The sequence below is a fragment of the Tupaia chinensis genome, unplaced genomic scaffold, assembly GCF_000334495.1.
Source record: "Tupaia chinensis unplaced genomic scaffold, TupChi_1.0 Scaffold000423_1, whole genome shotgun sequence".
In the NCBI taxonomy this organism is placed as follows: domain Eukaryota; kingdom Metazoa; phylum Chordata; class Mammalia; order Scandentia; family Tupaiidae; genus Tupaia; species Tupaia belangeri.
The window spans coordinates 8,808,937-8,828,598 of NW_006159928.1; the positions used below are offsets into that span (position 1 = coordinate 8,808,937).

A 19,662-nucleotide genomic window follows, 5' to 3' on the forward strand; every position below is an offset into this window, starting at 1 on the left:
GAGATTTTGACTTCCTGTATTATAGTCTTCATCTCTAAGAGTTCCCTCTGATTCTTTTGTAAAGTGTATAATTCTTCTTTTAGATCTTGCAAGAATTTCCTCATCTCCTGGAACTTGTCAGCTCCTTTCTCCTGCCTCTTCTGCAGTTCATTGACTCTCTTCTCTTCCATCTCTGTTAGCTTCGCCATAATGAATGTTCTAAATTCTTTATCAGACATTTCCACGATTTCCATTGAACTGTCAGTGGATGAAGAGGAGTTATCCATTTCCCTTGGAGGAGAGGTATTTTCCTGCTTTCCTATATTTCTTGTGGCCCTGCAATGATTTCCAGTCATCTGTGGGATGGTGTGTTTCTTCCCAAACTTGAAGTTCAATCTGAGCGTCGAGGAATGTGTACCAAAGGATACACAGAGAGAGAAATGACAGCAACAACAACAACAACAAAAACAAGAAACAGAGAAAAAGAGAAGAAAAAATTAAGAGAAAAACTAAAAAAAAAAAAAACCTAAAAATATTAATATTTAAAAACAATTTCTTTTAAAAAGCAAAAATGGCTAGTTCTTGGGAGCTATGAACTTGTCTTCAAGAAGGCCTATTCCCTTGCCTCTCCTGGGATGGGAGGGGGAGAGGGGGTTATTAACAAGATAAAGGGAAAGGCAGGACCAGAAAGCCCAGAAAAAGCTTTGCCTTAAAAAATTTTTAAAAGGAAAAATTTCCCCCCAAAAATGAGAGGACAGAGACAGAGACAGAGACCAAGGTAGAGAGAGACAAAGACAGATACAGAGACAGGAGGCTTGAAAGGGGTCTTCCTACCACACGGAGTTTGTGTGCTTGAGGCTGAATTATCAGTGGAAAATCTTCATTTCTCTGTTCGCCCTGAAATGGCTAGTTCTCAGGAGCCATGAACTTGTCTTTAAGAAAGCCTGTTCCCTTGCCTCTCCTCCAGAGATTCTTTCTTCTACATTGTGTAATTTGTTGCTTTCCACCTGTTTCCAGGACCAGGGCCCTGGGCTGGAAAGTCATCAGGGTAATGCCTATGACTGTTCCTGGCTCCAAAAGGGACATTTCCAGGCATTCTTCTCCCCACTCTTCTACTCACATTTATTATTCAGGAATATCTGAGGAAGGTGCTCTATAGAAGGCAATATATAGGATATCAATTTCTCCTGATGTTCTGGGGAAGTGGGAAGGATAGGGAGTGTATACTCTGGCTAGTCAGTCAGGAAGGAATGTCCTGCTTTGGCTCCTGAGGTGGTGGTCTATGTGCCTAGATTTTGGCGGGGGTGAGATATTGTGGGGACAAGGGTGGGGGTACTTCAGAGTTCTCTTTGGTGGCAGGTCCTTACAACTCCACAAGATGAATTCATGGACCATGTCCTTCTTGGTGCTCTCCTACCTCTGGGAAGTGCAAGGGTCTGAAGTGGAAGTAGGAAGACAGAAACTGGAAGCTTCAGAAGACTACTCACTTCTTCTCTATTGTGGGAGGCTTCAGTCACTCCTAGTTCCTTCCTGAGTTCAGAAAATTGATGTTTATTTTTTTTTCTCACCTCCTGTTGAGACTAAGTGCCTCCAAAACTGCACAAAGTTGCTCTTGTTATCTGTCAGTCTCACCTTACTCCTATGTTCCAGATACAGCCATCTATGCAATATATTTGGACATTTGTACTAAAGGAATGCTATGATTGATGTTCCTATTTGGCCATCTGGCCCCCAAATTGATTTTTCTTGAACATTCATTTATTCATTCATTAACCAAACAATTATACCAAGCTTAATGTATGTCAAACACATTAGTCTTTTCCCACAAGGAGCACAGAGTCTTTAGCAAGGGAGAGAACTAATTGTATCACAATGTGATGAGGACTAAATGATGGTATGTTAAGGTGGAGAAGTGGGGCAAAGTAGAACTAATTCTACTCTGAGGAAATGCTTCAGAGGGATTTACAGGTGAGATACATTTTGAAGGATGAGTGGAGTTTCTCAACTAGTTAAATGAGAGGAAAATAGTCCAAACAGAGAAAGATCAGTATGCAACATTTTAAAAGACTTACTGAGGTATAATTTCCATTCACTAAAACTGTTTTCTTGCTATAGATTTGCCTTTTTCAGATGTCTAACATAAATGGTATCATACATTTTGTAGTTGATTTATACCTGCTTCTTTCACCTAGCATGACGTTTTTGAGATTCACCCATGTTGTAGCATGTAACTGTAGTTTGTTCTTTCTTATTGCTGGATTCTATTGTAGTACATGGATGGATATACTATGTTTTCTTTATCTGTTCAACACTTGACGGTTATTCACGTTGTTTTCCTTTTGGGGCTGTTATGATTAGTGCTCCTTTGAACATTCTTACGCAAGTTTTTGTGGGGACATATATTTCAATTTCTCTTGGGTAGATAACTAGAGAATGGAATTGCTTGTTTATATGACAGCTCTACTGATTTCAAAAATAATCGCACCATTTTACACTCCTACTAGCAATATATGAGGGTTCCACTTTCTTCACATCCTTGCTAGTATGATAAACATGCTAGTGGGTATGAAGTGGCATCTCATTGTTTTAATTTGCATTTTCCTAATGGCTAATAATGTTGAGATCTTCTTATGTTCTTTTTGATCATTTGTATATCTGAAAGTATATATACTCATAGTAAAAGATGCCCCCATACAGTGTTCCTTTTTGCTATTCCGGGGAATTTTTTCGATTATATTGCCCGTTTAATATTTCCCTAGTTAGAAAGATGATAGAAAATACCTATCATAAAGCTTTAAGTATTAGTCTCATTTCTGACATCTTTGCACACAATATACTCAATTTATAGATTCTTTTTTTAATTTTTTTATTTTTTAGAGGCTTTTACTATAGGGCACGTGCACTTGCCAGACAGAGAGAGACAGAGAGACAGAAAGTGAGAAATCGCTCCCGGGCGGGAGGCCACGCCGCAATCCCTTCTCCTCCATTCTCCTCTCAGGATCTTGGGCACACACGCACACATGCCGGTGTGAGTTTAAGCCACTGGGTCTGGGACTTGAAATGCAGTCGACTATGTGGGAGTCCAGCGACATAGCCATTACACTAACTGCTGGTCCCCCTATAGTTTCTTTATTAAAAAGGCATTTTGAGGCCAGCAGGTGGTGTGGTGCTTAAGGTGCTAGATTCTCACAAATTCAAACCCTGAACCCAGTGGCTTGAAAATTATGCTAGGCACGTGAGCATGTGTGCCTGAAATCCTGAGAGGAGATTGGAGGAGAAGGGACTGTGTGGCTATTCCCCCTGGGCTATGATTTCACACTTTTTCTCTCTGTGTTTCTGTCTGTCTCACTCCAGAGAGTGCATGCACCCCATGACCAAAAACAAAAATGAAACAAAACAAAAGCAAACACACAAACAAAAAACAACTAAAAAAGGCATTTGACTTAAATTGCAATTTTTGTTAATTTATTATCTAAATAATGCAATCTGAGTATAGAAAATAGAAGAAATGATAAAAAAAATTTAAGTTCCCTTTATACTTAAGATAACCATTGTTAGTAATTTTTCTCTGCTTTTATGGACAGGGAATATTTGTGTGTTTTGATCCCTCACATTTTATTTTATTTTTAATTTTTTAGAATTATTTATTTTATTATTATTATTATTTATTTTTTAATTTGACCAGAGAGAGAGAAAGAGAAAGTGAGAAAGAAAGGCACCAGATCCAGGACTTGAAGCTGCCAGCTATGTGGGTGTCCACCACCTTAACCACCAAGCTACCCATTGGCCATAACCCCACATATTTTAAAGTGGGATGCTACTTTGTATACTATTTTATAACATACAGTTATTTCCTGAACATATTTTAAATATATTTTCATGTCAATAGATATATTATTAATCTTAATGACCATATAGTATTCCACTAAAATGTCATCTTTAGAAGATGAGAACATTTATGATGAAACTGTGTTATCTTCATCTTTATAATAATCCACTTGTCATCTTTTTAGCCTCTTCTCAGAAGACTTAGTTCTACTAAAGAAGCAGCAGCAAATAAATTTGAAATGTACAATTCATTGGCCTGGATTGCGATAAGAGCTGCTGCACAGGTCTGTGCAATTTTTGTTTAATCTTTCATTATACTGTCGTATCTGTATTCTCCACTTATCAGCTGTTAAGGTGACACATGTATAATAGCTATACAAGAGAAGGGAAAAGTTTACATTTTTTGGGATTTGTGCCAATTACGTTTCTTGGGAAGATTAGAAATACTCTTTCTGTGAGTAATGTTTTTAATCTCTATTGGCTGGACCTGACCCTGTTTGTTTCAGCTTTTCTTTTATGACAATGCTGGCAGATACATATGTGAGCACACTTGACATTTTGGCAAATATCTATCACAGCCAGGTAAGGTAGCTTATTTAAGATGATGTACATTCATTAAATTGTCAATGCTAAATGATTTGTTTAATTATGATATATTATACATGTCAGGGTTCACATATTTTTTTTTTAGGTTGTCTCTATTTTTTTCCCCAATGTATATTGAGTATTATGAATTCTCTTTTCACTTTATTTATCCAATGGATAGTCTATGAATCAGAAAGCTTACATTTATGAATTCTAATTTGTGCCTTAATTGTAGGTCAGTGATGCTGTGCTGGCAGTTAACCTACTTATTGGCAAGAAGAATGCTAGAACTGATAAAGTTAACCAAATGGCATTACCAAACATCCCTGAATTTGCCACCGTGGATCTTTTGTCTTCTTATACTGATTATTTGCTTGGTATGTTTGAATGCCCACTTATTTTACAAAAAGCTGATTTACGTAATAGTAATTGAGTTTTGAAATTTTTATCGTTGTGATTAGTTGGGTGTTAGCACAAAGGAAAAAATGCTTTGGGGAGCTTCCAGGGGAGAGAAGGGGTCCTCGGGCCTAGCTGCCAAAACAAAGGGACTTCAGCTCATTGCACGGGCACACGTGCTTATCTGCTGCTGCATTTCTTTTTCTTTTTTTGCAGATGTTTCTTCCCTTTCTCTCATTTCATTCATTTTAAAAATTTATTTAGTTTTTATTAATTTTTAAAATTATTATTCATACATTAAATCATTATACATCTTTTCTGGTGCTGAGTTCTGTGAAAAATGTTATCTCTGTATATGCTTATTTTCCATTTCACATATGTGGGGCCCCTGGGGAATATGTGTTTGAGAGACCTTCTCTGATCCTTTGACTTAAAATGTGTACCCACTGGGGCCAGCGGGTGGCATAGTGGTTAAGGGGCTGGACTCGCACATAGCTGACTGCAGTTCGAGTCCCAGACCCAGCTTGAAACTTACGCTGGGCATATGTGCATCTATGCCCAAAATCCTGAAAGAAAAATGGAGGAGAAGGGATTGTGGCATGGCCATGCTCCCTGAGGGGTGGGTGATTTCTCACTTTCTGTTTCTCTGTCTCTTCAGTGAGTGCATATGCTCTATAGGGAAAAAAAGAAAATCTCTCTCAAAAAAAAAGTGTTCACTTATATTCATCCTTCCCTGTTCGTTTTCTGTTTTACTCCCGTGTGAATGCTTGAATGTGTGTTGAAGCTCTTTCTTTAAATTATCATCAGCTTCCTGAAGGCAGGGGCATCATCTGTTTGATTTCTACTACCATAAATCTGCCTTGTATCTAGCAGGCATTCAATTTTCGTATCAGTTGAATGAATGAATGAATGAATGGAAAATTGGCAGAATTTAAACTTCACTACTATTTGTGTTTTTCCTTATGACATCCTCGTCAGTTAATACACTGAAACATAAACTGCCAAGTCAGATCAATGGAAAGATACAAGGGGACTTCAGAAAGTTTGTGGAAAACTGGAATTCATGAGTTTATTTTGGTGCAAAACAGTTTGAAATCTATGCATAGATTTTTTTTCATAAATGCATTCTCCATGAACTTTTTGAAGACCCCTCATGTGTATTTTTACATTTGTTTATGTGCATGTTCATTTATTCATTAGAAAAATATTCATTGAATGCTTTGTATATGTGAAGCACTTGGAGAGGTGCTACGAAGCAAGGTGCCACAGCCTTACTTTGACTGACATTTTAGCTACATTCATCTCTAATTTTCTTGGTGAGCACTGAGCTAAAGGACATGAAGAGTTTTCACTTTAACCTGACAGGGGTGGGAATGGTTTTCCTAAAATGTTTAGAATCCTGTCTGTGGGTGGCAGCTTACTCGGCTGACCTGTGGAGTCAACCTTAGCAGAAGTTTGACATCTGAATTTGTCCTCTTCCTTGGCTTTTTCCTCAAGAGTAGGTGACCCAGGCTATTTTTCCAACCTTTTAAAAATGGTTTGCTTGCCTGAGGTCAAACAATTTGATGGATGTTTAATGCCTAGGCTTTTATTTTCTTATTTTTTATTTCCTTTATGCCTGATAGAATTTTGTGTCCTCATGTTTCTGTACTGTGGTGGCTCTTTATTCTAAAAGATATGTCTGCTTTATCCTGGTCACTTCCTATCCTCTTCCAGTTTTAGGGCAGGAATAAAAATTAAGTTTCATCTAAAAATGAGCCTTAAAACTCAGTGACTTACCACACCAAGAACTCATTCTTACACATATTCCATGTGTTCTGCTTCAGCCTGCAGGTTGGGTTCGGGGGTGCTCCATGTGCATTTGTTTTGAGGCCCTGGCTAAAGACCCAGTGGTACTGGGGGCATGTTCTTCTCATGATAGATACCAAAGCAAAAGAGCCATAAGCCAAGTCACATAGCACATTGAAGGCCTCTCCTCATATTACCTCCAGTTGCAGTTGTTTCCACCGAATGATATGTTCAAGTTCAGTATCAGTGAGATCGGGAAATGGTCTCTGCCTGTAGAGGGAGAGAGAGGGGCTGAATGATAATCCAAACTATCACATATGAAAATTCGATCTATGGCTAACGTCTGGCGGGAAAGAATCCTGAACCTCTGTGTGTCAAGAAGGGAGAACAATACTGCTGTCGTCTGTTAATGATGTCAGCTGTGGGCATACAATGGCAAATGGCATCCCCTAAACCACGTGATAGTAGTTGGTCCAGCCGAGCACACCGTCTTCACTGCAGTTTAATGCTAGAATTTAGGCTTTATTGCTACACATCAGTGACTTTCATAGCATATTCTATTGGTTCAGTTTCCATTTTATATCTTTAGTATTTTACTATTTTAGTTATGAAATTACCAAATTTTGAAGTCCGATCTGTTTTACATTTTGCTTTGCCTTAAGAATAATAATTTTGCCCTCCAGTCTTTTCCTGGCTGGCTGATAATTAATTCATGTTGATGACTTCCCTCACTTCAGTATTTGGTTGGAAGGAAGTTCTGAATTCCCATTTGATTGCTGCAAATACCCAGATGGCAATGAGGTTCACATTACAACGAGTCGCTAAAGGGCAAAATCCCTTTACAACAACAAATAAAACTTGTTTGATTTTTATTTTATTAGCATAAATTAGCATCTAGAGAAAAACCTCCTCAGTAGTCCAAACTTTAAACAATACTAGCATTGATGTATGTACAACATAGTGAACAATAGTCATTGCTAGTGTGCACAAAGCCCTGCACTAGGTATTTCTGTCCAGAGAGAAGTCAGAGAACACAGCAAGGAAGCAGGTCTTACCTTTCATAAGCTTCTGGTTACAAATATCAGAACAGGCATACACACAGAAATTATGTAATTTCAGCTTAACAGGAGCCATATTAATGAAAGTGGATGAATTCCATGAGCTAAGTATAAGCCTTCTTCTGAGGGGTGCTGAATCCAGGAAGGATGGCATGAGTTAAATATGAAGATTTTTGTCTGAGAAAAGTATATGGTGGGGCTAATGTAAATTAATTCAGAAACATGGGAAACTGGAAAAGAGGGGAAGCACTTTTTCTCAACAGAGAAATTGATGACCAGAAGAGTGATGACAGAATAGACTAGGCATGTGTGGAGGGTGAACTAATAACACACTGTATATTAGTCCAGTCAAAGTTAGTACCATATACATTATCATCACAAGATAATTTTCTATTTTTGTGTCCCTTAAATGTTTTGCTTCTTTCTTTCTCTATTTCTTTTCTAATTTTTAAATTTTATTTATTTTTCTTTTTCTATTTCTTTACTACTATAATATCTTCCATTTTCTTATTCTTCTAGATGCAATTTCTCATAGTAGTGGAGAACTGGAATGACATATTCCATATTCGAATCTCAAATAATTAATGATACCACTTATCAGTGGAAATGGAGAGAAATCATTTGTTCATTTGTGGTGGTGGTGACGGTGGTGGTAGTAGAGTGTATTTATCTTGTGTGTGCTGTCTCAGTTTAGAGTATTAGAGAAGAGACTATTGAGGTATGACAAGAAACAACCTCAGCGAAGTATAGCTATCCTTGTCCAATGGCTGCAAGACTCCAGAAATTGCACCCAAAGATACATCTGTTGATCACTCAAATCTTAGAAAGGATAATATCATGGCCAAGAGTTGAGCACACTTCTTCAGTTGTCAGATACCAGGTATGGAGAGACCCTTTTTATTCTAGACAGAATCAACAATGAAAGATAACAATACGTGACACACATGAGAAAGCATTTGCAAACAAGCTCAGTAGAATGCTCTCCTGAAGATGAAGAGGAAGATTTACCCTTTAGAGAGTTAAAAAGAAACCTAACCAGATTTCTATTTTTGTGTCCCTTAAATGTTTTGCTTCTTTCTTTCTCTATTTCTTTTCTAATTTTTAAATTTTATTTATTTTTCTTTTTCTATTTCTTTACTACTATAATATCTTCCATTTTCTTATTCTTCTAGATGCAATTTCTCATAGTAGTGGAGAACTGGAATGACATATTCCATATTCGAATCTCAAATAATTAATGATACCACTTATCAGTGGAAATGGAGAGAAATCATTTGTTCATTTGTGGTGGTGGTGACGGTGGTGGTAGTAGAGTGTATTTATCTTGTGTGTGCTGTCTCAGTTTAGAGTATTAGAGAAGAGACTATTGAGGTATGACAAGAAACAACCTCAGCGAAGTATAGCTATCCTTGTCCAATGGCTGCAAGACTCCAGAAATTGCACCCAAAGATACATCTGTTGATCACTCAAATCTTAGAAAGGATAATATCATGGCCAAGAGTTGAGCACACTTCTTCAGTTGTCAGATACCAGGTATGGAGAGACCCTTTTTATTCTAGACAGAATCAACAATGAAAGATAACAATACGTGACACACATGAGAAAGCATTTGCAAACAAGCTCAGTAGAATGCTCTCCTGAAGATGAAGAGGAAGATTTACCCTTTAGAGAGTTAAAAAGAAACCTAACCAGATTGTTTGGCGCCCTTAGCAGAGCCCGAGCTGATATAATAATGGTAACACAGGAAGTGCCAGATAATAAGTGGACTGTAGAACCTGATGCCATGTGCTAGCCCTCTCTTACATGATTTCATTTATCTTTTAGGAAAATTTCATGAGAGTGTCGTTACACGCATTTATAAATGAAACAAGGTGCTCAAAGAGATGAAGAAACTTGAGCAATTTTTCTTTAATTCAAACCCCAGTCTATGCAATTCCAAAGACTGTGCCATTAATCATTAGGTAGGGTATGATAAGAACATATGACCAGGAACTCAAAATGTAGAATTGATGCTTCTGGTCTACCTGCTGGATGACTGGACTGAGCTGACATGAAAGATGCTTTTGCTTTTCCCTGTCCAAACTCATAACGATGCTGGATAAACTAGAACAGAAATCACTTTACTTTATATTAGGTCATCGGGAAAGTCGTGACATATTTTTCTATGCAAAAATGTGTCATGACTTTTCTGAGTGGTCGAGCTTGAAACCAGAAAAAGGGAAATCACAAGTTGCTGAAGTAAAATGGGGAGTTTGTAAGTAGGATCTGAACCTGAGGACCTCACTGGAAAGGGATTAGAATTGAGACGCAACAGGTGGCACTGGAACTTCAGTGCCCGTTCACGGAGGAGGGCCCTGGAAAGAGAGCCCTACAGGTAGAGAAAGTCATAGCTTAGCTAACCGCATGAAAGTGAGAGAGTCTCGTCATGAATTGGGGACTAGAAATACACTACCCACTGGCCTGAGTAGATCAGGGAAACATGCTAACTGCCTCCTGTCAGGGCTGAAAAGGAGCCACCTGGGAGAAGTTAGAAACCCACTGTAGGTTATAAGGTTGGAATTCACATCACCTGAATGTTATAGGGAACTAGCATAAATAATATCCCAGAACCAGTAAAACTCAGCTCTGACTGGGGCTAATGAGAAAATATTGCAAAGGGATACTCATGATACAGGGCCTGAAGGACTCTTCCTCCACCCTCATGAATTTTTCTGAAGATGACTATAGTATAGATTAGTTTTGGACAAATTCTGGCAACACCTTTAGGTAATAAAATAATTGTAAGAATTCAGTTATCTCTTACGGCTTTTTCTTTTAAACTTGGGAAGCAGCTTGTCTAGTTCAAAGAATGTCCTGTCATATTTTTATTGGATCTACATTATACATATGTAATTTTTGTACATAGTCTAGTATATCTATTGAATCAACTCGCATGAGTGAAATTTCTTGATCAAAGAGTTGTTTTATTTGTAATTTTGATAAATTTTGCCAAAAGCCTTCCAAAAAGGTTCTGCCAGTTTGTACACTTTTCAGTCATTAATAAAAGGTCTTTTCCCCCTACCCCTTACTGTTATAGGTATGTTACAACCGCTTTTAAAACCTATGTTGACATGGCAGGAGAAAAATAGTTTAATTTGCATATGTCTTACCAGGCCTAAGGTGGAACACCCTTTTAAAAATTACTTTAATTGCCAGAGGGGTGCATATACTCACAGAGAGAGATAGAGAGAAAGAGAAAAAGAAAAAGAGAGAGAGAGAGAAGGAGAAAGCACCTCCCAATGGGGTGTGGTCACACCACAATCCCCTCTCTGTCATTTTCCTATGGCGATGGGATTTGGAGCATGTGAACACAGGCAGGCCACCAGGACTGAAGTTCCAACCACAATTGGTCATGTGGGATCTGGCTCCCTTAACCACCGGGCTGTGGGGCCACCTGTGAACACTTTTTCTGTCACTCTGCTTATCATCTTTGCCCATCTTTTCTTCAGTTTTTTCTTTAATATTTGTAAAGATCCTTTATTATGAAAGTCAAAACTTTACCTGTGTTGTTATTTGCAAATATACTTTCTAATTTATCATTCATTATTTAGCCCGTCTTTTTGTGATTCTGTCCGATGAAGAAACTTTTTATTTATTTATTTTTTTATTGCTGATGGCCCATGTGCTCACCAGAGAGACAGAGAGGGAAAAAGCACCCCACAGTGGGGTATGGTCATACTTCAATCCCTTTGCTTCCTTTTTTTCATCATGTAGGGATTTGGGGCACCCATACATGTGCACTTGGAATGTTTTTAAAGCTGCCAGCAGTGGAATTTGTCCTTGTGGGATCTGGCTCCCTTAACCACTAGACTATATGGCTAGCCCACTTTTTATCTCTATATAGTATACATTATTAATCTTTTAGCTTCTTTATTTCTGTCACACTTAGGTTTTCCTTACTCAGAGTCTTATAATAATTTATGAAAATTTATTGGAATATGCAAAGTGTGGCAAGTGGATACAAATTTAGTTTTAGCAGATGGCTATCCTATTTCTGAACTTTCTTTTAGTTCTTATTGACCTATATATTCAGGTTCCAATACCACCTCTTTTAATTATTGTACTCTAATAATAAGATATTTAATATATATGTTAGAGTAATTTTCCACTCATTATTCTTTTTTTTTTTTTCAAAATCATCTTATATGTTTTCTTCTTTTTAATTTTGAAAGCAACTTGTCTAGTTAATAAAATGTACTTTCATATCTTTATTGGGGTTGCATTATATTTAGGCATCAATTTAGAAATCAATTTAGAAATAGCTAACATTTTTGCTTTATTGAATCATCTTAACCAAGATGTCATATGCCCTTTATAATTTTAGTTTGGACCTTTTTTTTTTTTGGTCCCATAGGAGTGCTTTAACATTTTCTTCAAATAGATCTTATACATTTCTTGTTAAGTTTATTTCTAAATAGATTATATTTTTATTGACATTGCACATTTTTTCATTATATTTCTACTAATTGTTTTTATACACAGATGATCTTGATATCACTATATTTACTTTACTCACCTTAGATATTTTTCTTCACTTGATCTTCCATGAACAAAATTAGAGTCAGCAAATGTTTTAGGCTTTGAGATTTCTATTGCAACTATTTTGCTGCAGAGTAAAAAGAGCCATAGGCAAAATGGGATAGAAAAGTGTAGGAAAAGGATAGCCCTGTAACAGTGCTATTCTTTTGTTTTGTTTAGTTTCAGGTTTTTTTTTTTTTTTTTTTTTGAGAGATTTTTGCTATAAGGCACGTGTACTTGACAGAGAGACAGAGACAGAAGGTGAGAAATACCCTTGCCCCCCAAATCACAATCTCTTCTCCTCCATTCTTCTTTTGGGATTTTTGGGCACACATGCACACATGCCTGGTATGAATCTCAAGCTATCAGGTCTGGGATTTGAACCATGGTCGACTGTGTGGGATTCAGCACCTTAACCACTCACTGGCCCCATGACCATGCCACTCTTGGGAATGCTTTCTCTCTCTTTCAGGTGAATGAACATACACACACACACACCACACACACACATACACGCACACATATACACATATGCGCACGTGCACAGGCACACACAAACTTATGGACACTGACAATTTTTTTTTTTTGAGAGGTTTTTGCTATAGGGTGCATGCGCTTGCCAGACAGAGAGAGACAGAGAGATAGAAAGCGAGAAATCACCCCCTGGGGGGATGGCCACGCCACAATCTCTTCTCCTCCATTCTCCTCTCGGGATCTTGGGCACGCACGCACATGCGCCCGGCGTGAGTTTTAAGCCACCGGGTCCGGGACTCAAACCACGGTCGACTACGTGGGAGTCCATCAACATAGCCATTACGCTAACTGCTGGTCCCATGGACACTGACATTTGAATTTCACGTAACTTTCATGTATCACTAAATCTTATTCTTCTTTTGAATTTGTTCAACCATTTAAAAATATGAAAACCATTCTAAGGTCATGGGTCATATATAAACATGACGGGCCAGATTTGGTGCATGGGCTCATTTTAACAGCCCCTGGACGAAGTGAATAGAGGTCTCCTACTACTAATATAATTCTGTTTCTACTCTTATATCTGTAATTTTAATTTTCTTATTGTTGGTACACAATTACTCAAACTATACATATTCTTTAACTGTTATATCTTTTTTGTTGATTACATTCTATAACATTATAATTGTTCCACTTTCGTTTCACTTTTTGGCCAAAATTCTATCTTGTCTGATAACTAAGATCCAAATATGAGGGGTGAGGGGGCTTTCAGAAAGTTCATAGAAAATGCATATTAGGAAAAACTATGCAGAGATTTCAGACATTTTTGCATCAAAATAAATTTATACTGTAACCCCATTTTTTCATAAACTTTCGCAAGTTTTCTCATACTGTTTCCTTTTGCTTTACATTTTCCTACCTACACATTTGCCCCTCCTTTTATTTTGAAATTTTCTCAATCATTTTATATGTAATATGCCTATTATATAAGGAATAGAGTTGAGTTTTCTTTGTTATAAAAGCCTGATAATGTACTTTCTGTAGTAGGTAACTTTAATTTAAATTTATTGAGATGAGATACATTTGACATTATTATTTACAGCACTTTATAATATGTATATAGTAAATTAGGAAACAAAAATAATCAAATTGAAAAGTTGTGATTTTGGTGGAAAAACCTAGTAAACTATTAGGGAACATTTTCAGGAAAATTAATTATAGCAGGTCTCTTTAATGTCTGGTTAATAAGAGACAGTTAGACTCATATGCCTCCTTTTGCAGTCAATCTGTTACAGTATAATGTTTCAGCTGAAAAAAGGTAGGGAAATCCATCTCTCATAGCTACCTAGTTAGAAAATTGAAGAGAATTTTAAGAGCCTGTTTAAATTACTATGGATACTCTTCTTTGATACCAGACCAGAACTGTGTAAGTGGTAGTTTCTTAAAGGTTAGTGCCAATGTAGAATCTGAAACTCTATCATTGAAATTTTTGTGTTTTTTACATTAAAATGCATTAGTCTATGTTGCAGTTTGAGTGGATCTTTTACTTATGCAGGATTTTATAACATTGTATATTAGACATCTGTAAAATATAGGTTCCTCAAGTTATGCAGAGCTTCTAGATGTTGATTCATCTTATGGATAATATATATTTTTAAAACATTTTTAAAATTTAATTTTATATTTATTTATTTATTTTTAATTTGACCAGAGAGACAGAGTGAGAGTGAGGGAGAAAGAGAGAGAGAAAGTGAGAAAACAAGCCACCAAACCTGGTACTCAAACCATGGTCGGCCATGTGAGTCCAGCTTCATTAACCACCACAACCACCTGTCAGCCCCCATGGGCAATATTAAAAAATCAAAAATTACAAATTTACCACCAATCTCATAAGAGAAGTCTCAGAATTGGCAGGCTCATTGTTTTCCAGAATTTGAGTTTTCCAAAACCCAAATATTCACATGAAAACTTGAATTTTCACACTGGCAGCAAATACTGTCAGTTGTTGTTCTTGAAGTCGGGCTTACTTCTTTCATTTTTGAGAAAATGTTTGCCACAGCCTAAGTCTGAAAATACCATTTGCCTTATCAGTTGTTCTTTCAAGTAAAGACGGTGTTCTGTAGGGGGAAGAAAGCTCATTCAGCTTACAACTCTAATAGTCACGTAAGTCCTTTTACTTGAGTCAGCCATTATACTTTGGAATACATCAGAAGAGCTTCCCATTTTATCACACAGAACAGGAAAAAGATGTATCCTTGAGGGTCAGCACTTAATTACGACTTTTATAGCTTCATCAACTATAGCCTTGAGTGAAGTTGACATTTTACTGTATTTATTTAACTTTGAGGGTGTGGCAATGAAGGAAGTAAAGACCACAAACACAGTTTGGTGCCCTCGACTTCCTGGACTCATGAGGAACTGGCAGTTGTACTCACCTTTGCTTTTGTGCCATCAGTACAGAATGCCAACACGGTTGTTCAGGATCAACCATCAGGTTCAAAAGAAATTACCTAGCATTTATTTCACTTGCATTTTTGCCAATCATTCACATTAAAAGAGTTTTTTTTAGTAGTTGGTACTGAAACTATGAGGAAAAAGAAGCAAAGCAAGTTCAGCCACTTCCATAAATTTGGGCCATCTGTGAGGGAAAAATCCAATTCTGTAGATAAGTTATGAAGGAATCTTATGTTAGCAGCTACATCTTTAGCCCAAGTTATTATTTAAATTATTATTTATTTAATTTTATTTTTCATGATTGTTTTTTGATTTGCTACAGGCATGCACGCTCAACAGAGAGAGACAGAGTGAAAGTGAGAAAGCAAGCTACCAGGTCCAGGACTTGAACTGTGGTTGATCATGTGAGAGTCCAGCACCTTAACCACTGCACCACCTGCTGGCCCCAATCCAAGTTATTTTATCATTGGAAATTGCCATGATTTTGTTTTGGCTGAATTTTCACCCAATGGTGGGTGATTACCACAAACAGAACCTTTAGGTCTTAGACCCCAGGAGGTATACTCAGCAACATCTACTGTACCAAGCTTTATTTGGCCCTAGGTTTTCATGTGTGTTTCTTTAGCCAATACAGTGTGATAACTTATTCCTTATGATGCCTCACTGGCTTTTCTTTTTAGTTTGAAGAGCTATATCAAGTAATTGTTTTTGCTCATCACATATGTGTTTAAAAATTGTATTTCTTTTTCTTTAAACCATGAACAATTGGTCTCAAAATGATTCTTAAACTTGACTGCACCATAATCTTATTCAAAAATGTGCAGTACAGCATCAAGAAATATACTTCACAGTTTCTTTCTGAGATTTACATCTCAGTATCATCATCTGCATCCTTGTACTCTCTACTTCATGACAGTTGCTTTAGGAATAGTTCTATACATTCTGTAGTTTAGTATTTTAGCTCTTTCCTGATTTATTGAAAATAGAATTTATGTTTTTTTCATTGCTTGTTCTCTTTGTTGTTTTAGGATAGTATCTTTTCCCACTGTCTGTTTTGCTTTTCCAAAGTTCATAATTTAATGTTGTCCAATTTCTACAACTTCCTTCTTTTAGTTTGTACTTTTTATTTTTAGTTTTAGAAATCTTTTTCTTTACATGGGACCAGTAGTTGGCATGATAGCTATGTCGCTGGACTCCCATGTAGTCAACCGTGGTTTGAGTCCCAGACCTGGTGGCTTGAACTCATGCCGGGTGTGTATGTGTGTGTGTGTGCGTGTGTGCATGCCCAAGATTCCAAGGGGAGAATAGAAGAGAAGGGATTGCAGCATGGCCATCCCCCCTGGAGGGTGATTTCTCACTTTCTGTCTCTCTGTCTCTCTCTTGTCTTTCTGGTGAGCATATGTGCCCTATAGCAAAAAACACTTCAAAAAAAAAAAAAAAAAAAAAGAGAGAGAGAGAGAGAAAGAAATCTTTTCCTTTGCAAAAATCATAAAGATACCTTCCTGTGTTCCTATCTTTGCTTTACCTTTCACATTTAGAGCTTTAATTCACCTAGAATCTATTCTTGTGCATGATGAGAGAGTGAAGTCAAGGTTAATTTTTTTTTCATATGGGTATACAATTAATCCAGAAACATTTGTTGAAAAGCCACCCTTTTTCACTTCATTGCAATGCCACATTCGTCACACATCAAATGCTTATTTATGTGGGATGGATGAGAGAGATGGGGAGCAAAAGAGACACCCGTACACAGAAAGACTTAATAAACAACTTTCAGCGTTCATCTAGTAGACATTCGAGATGTAGGCAAGAGAAAAAATAGACAGGAGGCAATCATTGAATATATACAAAAATATTTTACAGGACTTGAAGGGGGAGATGAACCTTCAAGTTGAAAAGGCCTACCAAGTTCCAGGAAGAATAAAAAGGATGTAAAAACAACTCACCAAAAATAAACAACTTGAGTCCTTAGAAGGCCTTGTAAGGACTCAGATGGTTTACTTTTGGTGAACTCTTGTAGGAAGTTATTTGAGACTGCACCCCAGCATTGCAAGGTTGCAAATGAACTAAGTGGTAGATACAAGGTAGAAAAAAAGAAAGGAAAGAAAGAAGGAAAAAAATGAAGGAAGGAGGAAGAGAGTGAGGATGGGCACTAGATGTCAGGATGCAGCAGCCTAGAAATACATCATGCAAGTCAGAGCGGCTAGTCTGTGCCCTCAAAGAAGTCTTTAAGAAGCACACAGCAGACAGAATGATGAAAAAGCTAGAAGATACAAGGATATGGTAAAGAAGGCAAATATTACACCTCTCAAAAGGAAAAAGAAGGCATTCAAATAGTCTAAAATATTCTGTAAGAATTCAATTCATGGGCCCGTTATGAGGTGAATTAGCATGAGATGTGATTTTTGAGACTGGCATATGTAAAACAATCCATTTGATATTTGTGCAAAGAGTTCCGTCCTTTGTGGACATTTGCTCTTCCTGACATAAATTTGGTCATCTCAGACAATTATTATATAATCATATTAAATTAAGTAATGGGTCATCAGAAAAGCCATGATGCATTTTTACATAGAAAAACAGGAAAATACATCCTGACTTTTCTGACAACCCCTTATTATTTATTGATTTTCCAACTTATGGACAAACAGAAATGGGCTTATTAGGAACACAGAATAGAACATAAATGTTACCACCTTTAAAAATAGAAAACCTGGTACATAAAAGGAAATGAAGGGGTGCAGATACCATTAGATGACAAAATAAGACATCAGGAAACATTGTCTATATTTGGTGGAATCCAGAGAAAAGAACTTTTGTAAAGTAGTGTATATAAACATAGTAGAGGAACCACAAATACTGCTATGATATAAACATTTGAAAGTGAAGAGGGGCGACTGGGAAAGCTGCTATCTCACCTGTCGCAGGAAAAAGTCAACAGCTATATTTTCTCAAACTGATAATTAAGGAAAAATGCTATAAGGAAATTATTTTAAGAGTTGAAACGCCCCATGAGAAGAACTAGGAGTATAAATGGTTAAAAATGCTTGCCTCTGGGGAGAGAGAATCTTCTTTTTTGATTATGTAAATGTATGACTTTGATCAAAATAAGCAGCACATTAAACGATGCATCATGTCAAATTAGATTATTTCCAGAAATGCAAATATAATTCAACACTAGAAAATCTATTAAACTAAATCACTGCATTAACAGATTAAAAGAGAAAATAATAATCATCTCAAATAGGTGCAGAAAAATTTAATAAAATTCAACAAGCACTCATGATTCTAAAACTAGGAATTAAAGAAAATTTCCTTAATTTAAAAAGTTATAAGAGGGAAAAAAAATGCTACACTGATACTCAATATTTAAATCTTAAAACTAATCTCTTTAAAAGAAGGAGTAAAATTTCTATTACCACTTTGCTTCAGAATTGTTCTAGAAGTCCTACACTGTACAATAATATAAGAAAAACAAATAATAAGCAAGGAGTACAAGGAATGGAATAAAAGAATAAGCTATTGCAGACCCAGCAGGTGGCATAGTGGTGGGACACTGTACTCCCTCATGGATGACCATGGTTTGAGTCCTGAACCAGGCAGCTTGAAACTCATACCAGGCATGCATGTGTAAGTATCCAAAATCCCAGGAGGAGAATGGAGGAGAGGGGATTGCAACCTGGCCATCCCACTAGGGGTGATTTCTCAATTTCTCTCTGTGTCTCTGGTAATCACATAGGCCCTATACCAAAAATCTCCCTTAAAAAAAAAAAAAAAAAAAAAAAGAACAAACTATTTTTAGGTATGGATTATTTCTATAGAAAATTTCTAAAAACTATAGACAAAAGGAATGTTTAGCATGATTGCTAGATATATGGCTTTGTTTCTAGGGGTCAGCTGGTGGCATGGTGGTTAGAGCACTTGATTCCCACATGCAGACCAAGGGTCAAGTCCTGGACCCACTGATTCAAAAATCATACCAGGCATGTGTGCTTATATGCCCAAAATCTTGAGAGGAGAAAGAAGGAGAAGGAATTGTAGCATGGCAATCCCCCCTAGGGAGTGTGATTTCTCACTTTCTCTCTCTCTCTGGTAAACACATGTGCCCTATAGCAAAAAAAAAAAGTATCTATACATTTTTGACGCATAGTTTAAAAGATATTATTATAATAGCTACAAAAATGTAAGGCATCTAAAAATTAATTTAACAAAATATATAAAACAAAAAACTATAAAATTTTATGAGAGATAAGAAAGCATACTATTATAAATATGTTTGGTGTACCAAACAATATATACTCACATATTTATAATAGCTTTTCTCATAATAGCAAAGACAAAAACAAAGCAAAAAAAGTTAGAAAGAGCCCATACGTCCATCATAGTAGAATAGATAAACAAATTTTGGTATATTCAAATCATGGAATACTATACAGCAATGAAAAATCAGTGACTGATAGCTACATACATCAGCCTGGATGAACTTCAAAAACATAACATTTAATAAAATAATCATAGATAAATACATGAAGTATGAATCTTT

The 19,662-nt window shown here is 36.7% G+C and overlaps 1 protein-coding gene across 1 annotated transcript in view; it reads left to right on the forward strand.

Moving 5' to 3' along the window:
- The window catches only part of CFAP54 (cilia and flagella associated protein 54), a 347,206-nt gene that overhangs the window by 267,581 nt on the left and 59,963 nt on the right, over window positions 1–19,662 (forward strand). The window contains exons 60-61 of the mRNA XM_014590242.1: window positions 3,993–4,091; window positions 4,628–4,769. Coding sequence (XP_014445728.1) covers window positions 3,993–4,091; window positions 4,628–4,769 — 241 coding nt within the window. The remainder of the gene's footprint in view (window positions 1–3,992; window positions 4,092–4,627; window positions 4,770–19,662) is intronic.